General features: G+C 37.7%; 1 protein-coding gene across 1 annotated transcript in view; it reads right to left on the reverse strand.

Moving 5' to 3' along the window:
* Positions 1-7,695, reverse strand: part of KLHDC10 (kelch domain containing 10) — a 94,456-nt gene that overhangs the window by 40,235 nt on the left and 46,526 nt on the right. The window contains exon 2 of the mRNA XM_007955398.2: positions 4,926-5,012. Within this exon, the coding sequence (XP_007953589.1) occupies positions 4,926-5,012 (87 nt within the window). The remainder of the gene's footprint in view (positions 1-4,925; positions 5,013-7,695) is intronic.

Here is a 7,695-nt window from a genome sequence, read left to right on the forward strand (position 1 = left end):
CAAGTCAATTCTGACTCACAGACTCCCTAAGGTCCCATTCTGCTTACCACATTACCGCTGTTCCCCCTCAGTCAGCTGTTTTGTTTGCTTATCTTAGTCATCTTCTTTCAAGTCTAGTTTCTCTCATATGTCTGGGGAGCCTTGATAATCTATTCATATTAATAAATAAAGGACCAAATTGATCAGTACACATAAGAAGTCTGAGTTTCCTCAACAGTTGCATTACAGTTTCCATAACCTTCAAATGGAGGTCTGTCTGACTATGGGCCGCTTCAGGTAAGGGATACTCTGACAGACTTTCCATCAGAAGTGGAGAAAAATAAAGCACCTTTGCCATACTATTGCCAAAATAAGGAAGGCTGTATTCTGGTGGCACGGTCCTTTAATGTGCTTCCATCCTTGATTGACGTTCCTTTCTCCCCCACCCTCACCCTCCTCACCTTGTCTACTGTGGCAGCCCATTACCTAAGGCTCTGCTTTGCATTCCCTTCCCAGTCCCAATTCATGGTAGCAATGCCTGCCCAACCCTCCCCAAAGCAAAGCCCCACTTTACTTGTTCTCATGGCTCTATCCTAGGAACCAATGGCATTGCCAGAGATCTTCATATGAAGGAGGGAGGTAAGACGTGAGGGAAATACCTTTTTCCTCACATAACATACCCACTAATTTATGTACGGACACCTATAGTGCACATAGCATAGGAAACCAACACATGAAGGGGTCGTGTGATTTGCAAGCCTGTACAACACGTGTGTTATTTGTGCAAAATACAGTCCTTTAGTTTTGCATTTGCCCTGATGACTACCTTCCCCTGCCTGCCCCTCTTCCTCTACTTCTGCCTCTAGCTGAGGGGCTCAGGGAAGAGGCCACCAAGAAACTCCCCAGCTTCCCTCAGCAGGAGCACCTGTTTGGCTTGCATTTCACTCTGTTCTGGTTTCTCGATCATCTAATTCCAACGGCTTTTGATTGCCTGCAATTCCTAAAAATTGCTCATACTATACCAATAACAATCACGATAGCTGCTAACATTAATTCGACATCTGCTAAATTTAAGTAATTTTGCTACACGCCAAGTGCTTTGCATATATTCTTTATCTCAATCCTCATAATGAGCCTGAGAGGTAGGTACCATTATCATCATCCTGAGGAAACAGGCAAAAAAAAAAAACAAAAAACCCTGAGCAACTTGCCCAAGGTTAGAGTTGGCAAATGGCAGAACCTGAATTCAGATCCAGGTAGTCTGACCTCAAGAGCCCCCTTTTCTGTTTTTCAACAAAATTTTGACTTATTCTTTTTCTCATGTCTATTTTATCATTTTCAATTTATCTGAGAAGTAGGGGAAAGGCAAATGGGTACATTCAGTCCATCATTTTTAGCTGGAAGCCCAGTATTCTGTTCATTATACATTTTTAATTGGTAGAAATATCTTTTAAAGATGCAGGATCTAGAGAAGGAATCTAGCAGCAGAAAAGGGGCCCTAGGAACTGGTCTTCAATTCAATCAATAGAAGGTATTAAAAAAAAAAAAAAAAAACCCACTGCCACTGAGTTGATTCTGACTCACAGTGACCCTTTAGGACAAAGCAGAACTGGCCCATAGGGTTTCCAAGGCTGTAAATCTTTACAGAAGCATCTTCCTCCTGTGGAGTGGCTGATGGGTTCAAACCATCGACTTTTTGGTTAGTGGCCAACTAAATGCCTTAACCCCTATGCCACCAGAGCTCCTAGAAGTAAGGTCTAGGATTCCTAAAATGATACTTGAAAATGGCTATTTTAAAAGTACAGGTAAATTTAAAAAAACAAACAACTAATGAAACATTAAATAGCATTTTCACATTTTCAGCAATTCATTAGTTCACTGTCACAAACATCAGAAAGAAGTTGAGAACTTATTAAAATTTTAGTCCCATCCTATTCCCTGACAGTAACTTTTTTTAATAATTCAATTTAATTTAAATACACATGATATACCTACTACTTACAGTATGATATGAACTGCAGATAAGAAATGAAAGGCCCTGTTGTTGCCCTTACAGAGCTTATAGTCTAATGGGAGGCACTGTAATTGAGTGCAATAAGTACTATGATACCAGTAGATAGATATACAGAGAGTGTCATCAGAACAAAGAGGACACAGGCCTGCCAGAGAGGTTTCCCCAGAAGTAACTCTCAGACTGAGTGTTAAAAGTCACACTGTTAATTAATGAATGGGCGATTAAATTGAATTTATCATCTTTTCCCTAAAACCTGCCCCTCAGTCCACCTGGATCACTTGGTGAAGAGCACCACAGTCCACAAAGAAAGCTGGCCTTCCTATCTACCTTTTCCTTCCTCCTCTTCAATGAGTCATTACGTCTCATTTAATTCCACTTCTTTACATGTCTGATAGTTTCCCCACTCTCCACTCCTCCTACTACCATAAGTTTCAGCTTCCGTCACTTCTCACTTTGATAACTGCTAGGACCTCCTGGGTGGTCTTTCAATTAATTCTCTTCACTGGCTAAAAAAAAACAAATCTGATCCTAAAAATGTCCCATAGTGGCTCCCCAGACCCTCTGCTGCTTCTCTCTGTCCCCTTTCCTACCATGATGAACTTCCTACAGAAAGCACCATGCTCTGTTTTGCCTCAATGCCTTTATTCAAGTTACTTGGTTCCTATGATCTGAAATGTTCCAACCCTCCCTTGCTAACACCTACTAATTCTTTAAACATATCCCTTCTGAAAAGTCATCCTGGCGGCCACTCCTCCCCATCTTCCCCCCCAAGCTGAGTCAAGTCCCTCTTCTGTGTGCTCCCATGCATACTTCCTCAGGGCACTTAGCACAATGAATTACACCCAATTTATTCTGGAAGTGTCTGTTCATCTGATTACCTGCAATGTGCACCATCAAGCCTAGCACAGTGACTAGTACATAGGAAGAATCAAGAAATACTGAAAGAATGAACAAACAGACGAACAAACATAGTTAAGCCTGTTGATGAGATAACCAAAGGAGGTGATGGAAAGAAGGACAGAACTTTGGAGCAATGCCCACCTTATGTGGGTAGGAAGAAAAGAAGCCAGTGAAGGAAACAGAATGAACAATTAAAGAGGCAGGAAGAAAACATCTAAGATTCTAACAATAAAGCAACCCAAAAGAAGAGAAACTTTAAGAAGGTACAGGTGGGCAATAGCATCAAACACTACAAACCATTCAAGGAAGATGAGAACTTAGAAAAGGCCACTGATTAAGAGGAGGTCACACTGATACTGCTAGAGTACCACACCTCACTCTTCTGTAAGACACCATCCTGCTCAGCCATTGTGGAAGCAATTTAGGGCTTATACATAACCAATGACATGAAACTTACCTGTGCTAATCTTTCTTTTCCCTGATTTAAAAAAATGAAAAACACAGAATATACAAAACAAAATAAAATCCCACCATCCAAATATAATCATGGTTACTTCACTACTTTGTTTCTTTTTAAAACATAATTGATAATATATTGATTTCTATATCCTAATTAGGCAATTTCTTAATTATGGTGATATTTAGTCAGCCAAATCAGTATTCTCATTATAAATCATTAAATTAGCATTCTAATTTATAAATAAACCAAACTCACTGCCGCTGAGTCGGATCCAACTCATAGCAACCCCTCCTTGGGTTTCCGAGGGCGGTATCTCTACGGAAGTAGATTGCCCAACCTTCCTCCCGAGCAATGGCTGGTGGGTTTGAACTGCCAGCCTCCTGGTTGGCAGTCACATGCCTTAGGCACCTATTATAGACTTAGACATACCTGCCTGGCATGCATGCATAATGGATTTTCTGTCACCTAATACTAAAGTTACCCATTAATTTGTATCGATAAAATTATTTATGCTAAAAGGCAGCATACTACCCTGAGTACCCAATCTTGTTTTTACCCATTTAGGCTTGACTTTACTTTTCATTCTCTGGAGCTTAGCTGCTAAAAAACAGGTTAGACACTAGATATAGAAACAGCTGCTGCTGCTGCTGGACTTTTTCTTAATTTGGGGGTGTTTTTTTTTAATCTCTTCAATCAAAATTAGATACATTGGCTTATAAATATTTTAATAAAGTCTAAATTACAACATTAAGCATGCTTGTCAGAAATTTGTTTTATCTAGAAAAATAGTGTGAATCAAAGTTGTCAATTCTCCCCTAAGATTTTAGTGGGGGAGGGGGGAGAGAAAGAATACAGTATTTCTGAAAGCAAGAATCACTAGGTAAAAGGGGTAAACATTTTAAGGCTTTTGATACATATTGCCAATCTGAGTCTAGGAATTACACTTCTGTCATTATATGAACTTCATTTCCCCACACTCTTACTCAAGCTGGTATTCTTATTTTTAATTTTTGTCAATCTAATAGGTGAAAAGTATCTCTTATTGTTTTAACTGGTCTTATAACAATAGTGAAAATAACTATCTGTTTGCATTCCTTCTTTAAGAACTGACTATTCATGTCTTTTTACCTACTTTCTAGCAGTAATTTGCTTTTTAAACTACTTATTTTTAAGTGCTCTTTTATATTCATATTAAACATTTCCTACAAATATATTTCTCTTTTTTGTTGACATTTAATTTATGATATAAGTTTTTAGGTTTATACAATCATATCAATTAATCTTTTATTTCTTCCTTGGAATTCTATTTAGAAAAATTCTTTTCCACCCCCACACTATATAAAATTACTCCCTCTCACATACCTTAAGTGATTCTAACTTCCCCAAACTTATCATTACAATCCCAACCATGATCAAAGTGGAACATAGGTTTAAAATCAAGTTCTAGGCTTTTTGTACTCCAATTTTAGCTGCTTATACAATTGAAAAAAACAAGAGTTTGAATTTTTAAAATTTGTTAAAAATTCCCTTTAACCCACATGAAGCACAGATCTCTTGCTAGTTATCACCCACCTCTCAAAAACCTGTTAGGGATCCTTATGATGGGACAGGACTGAATGAAGCGTCTCCTAACTGGGTCCCATCGTATTTTCTTCTTACCTGTCACCACAATTATCAGCAATAAGTCAGACACATACAACACATGGCAATAATACACAGTTACTGCAGTTATTTATAAAGACAGAACAACAGAAAACAAAACGGTACTTGAATACAGAAAGAGGTGATGTAAAGTAGCATTTAACCCTGTTTTGGAAGTCAAAACAAAATTAAATTAACATGTAAGCAGTGATGAAGGTTTTCAATTCTTATCCCCAAAAGAATACAAATAACTGTGTGTACTGTTTTCTGAATTCTGGTTCAACAGTATGTGCACTCGGTAATCACCAATGCCATCTTGTGGCAAAAGGTCACCAGGAGCTGTAAGGACAGATGAAAAATGATCACATTTTAAGAATGAATAAATGTCAAAAATAAAAAGGAGCTCTGAACATAACTAATTGCCCATAACTTAGGCTCCTGCTATCTTCTAGGCGTAGTTACAAGTTCATTGTGTTGTTAATTATATGGGAAGAGGCTAAAGTAATGGGCACCATTCTATATGAAATAAGTAGGCTGTATCACATTTAAAATTTTATGATAGCAACCCAACAAAAGAAGCATTTAGTATTCCAGCACTTCCACAAAAAAAAAAAAAAAAAAAGTCTTTCTAGGAAACAAATCAGCTCTACGTTAAGGACAATTAAAAATGGTTTTCTTGTACAACAGGAGAAAAGTGTAACGTATCATGGAACTGTTAAATTGAATTATTTTCTGTCTTCTCAAAGTTTTGATAGCTATCAAAGATGGTTCCTGTCAACAATATGAACACATTTGCAAAGTGTTTAAAGTTTACAACAAGCTTTCATATATATTACCTCATTTGATTCTCATAACAATGCTTTATTCATTCAACAGTCATTTTATTAAGCACTTTCTATAAGCCTCCGGCCCCAGGCTCAGTCCTAGGGTTGCACAAGGAGGATATGACTCCTACCCCTCCACCAGGTCATGGTCCTGTGAGGCAGGCATATGTGTAAACAAATAATTACATCACAGTGCAGCAAATGCTGCAACAGGGGCTAGAAAAAGTCAAGAAGATGCCACCTTCCTAATTTTACAAATAAGGAAATGAAAGAAAAAGTGATAAAGGCCTGAGCCAGGATTCGAGCCCAGACCTTCTGACTCTCAAATCTGCCTACTTTCCACAACTCCACCCTTACCCTGACTGAAATAATTCTCTCCCTAGAGAACAGTTTTTATTTTGGGTGACTGCAAATAGATGGAGACGGTCACCAGCAAGGCCTAGTTTGTTTTCTGTGGTGCTTGTGCACAGAGATACACAAATTCTATGCAAGGAATGAGCGTTACTGCATATGTGTACTGACTATTGTGGAGGAGAAGACCCGTGGGCAACCACAAGAACTATTTATTTGCGAAAGAGATTTGTCTTTTAATCCTCTAAGTTGTTTGGATCAGTAGTGTTGGTCTACTGTTAGGCTAAGGGGAAGAGTCACTAGTCCAACACAAAAGGAGAAAAATATGGGCAAGGCAGGAAGTTTCTCAAAATGCTAAAATATTCCATTTAAACACCAGCTTTTTCCTCAGAGATTAATAGTTTTCTGTTGTTAAAATATTGTTTATTTTATGAAATATGGGGATAAGAAATGGTAAACCAAAAAACCAAACCCCCTGCCACTGAGTTGATTCCAATGCACAGTGACCCTACAGGATAGAGTAGAACTGCCCCATAGGGTTTCCAAACCTGCAAATCTTTATGAAAGCAGGCTGCTTCATTTTTCTCCCATGGAGTGGCTGGTGGGTTCGAACCACCAACCTTTTGGTGGTTAGCAGCTGAGTGCTTTAACCATCATGCCACCAGAGCTTCCATAAGAAATAGTAGTTGATTTTATATTTTAATACCGTTTCTTGGAAAAGCAGAAAAATTGCAAGTCTATGTGTATACCAAAATACATGCATTTTTTTAAATTTTACAGATTTAGGACATCCAAAAGTCTGAACCACCACTGCTTTTAACTAGTACTGTTACTTGTTGTGACTCTTGAGTCTAACACGCTGTAAAAGGATACACAGACGTACAAGAAGCCTCCCTGCCCTCAAGAAGCTCATATTCTAATTAGGGAGACAAGACAGACACACAGAACAATTAGATAGCAATACAAGACAGAATATAACAAACGATTAGCTTAAAATTTGACATTTATATGTATCAAAAGCATTAAAATGTACATACCCTTTGACCCAGCTATTCCACTTCTAGGAATTTATTCCTAAAGAAACAATCATAGATGCATGCAAAGATGTGTGGACAAATATGTCTCTGTGGTATTATTGATAATGGTAGAAAATTAGAAACCATTTAAATGTCCCATGGTCTACACAATGTCCACAGGAACTGGTAAAACTGCTAAATAAACATACTTTCATATGTTCATATTCTACGTAACCACTAACAATTCTTCTATACAAGAATATTCACTAACAAGAGAAAACATTCACAATGTGTTACAAATGAAAAATGCAAAATATGAAATAGTATTACAGTCCACCATTTTTGTAAAGAAACAAGTGTCTGTACATATTCTTGAAATATACAGGAAGGACATACATCAAATTTTAATTGTGGTTATATGTAGGGGGTTATTATTAGTGATTTCTGTTTTTCCCTTTGTTCTAGTCTTTATTTTCCAAGCTTTCTCATTGAGAAGGCATTATTTTTAGA

This window comes from Orycteropus afer, unplaced genomic scaffold (assembly GCF_000298275.1).
Source record: "Orycteropus afer afer isolate SDZICR_OR568_19922 unplaced genomic scaffold, OryAfe1.0 scaffold00501, whole genome shotgun sequence".
NCBI lineage: Eukaryota > Metazoa > Chordata > Mammalia > Tubulidentata > Orycteropodidae > Orycteropus > Orycteropus afer.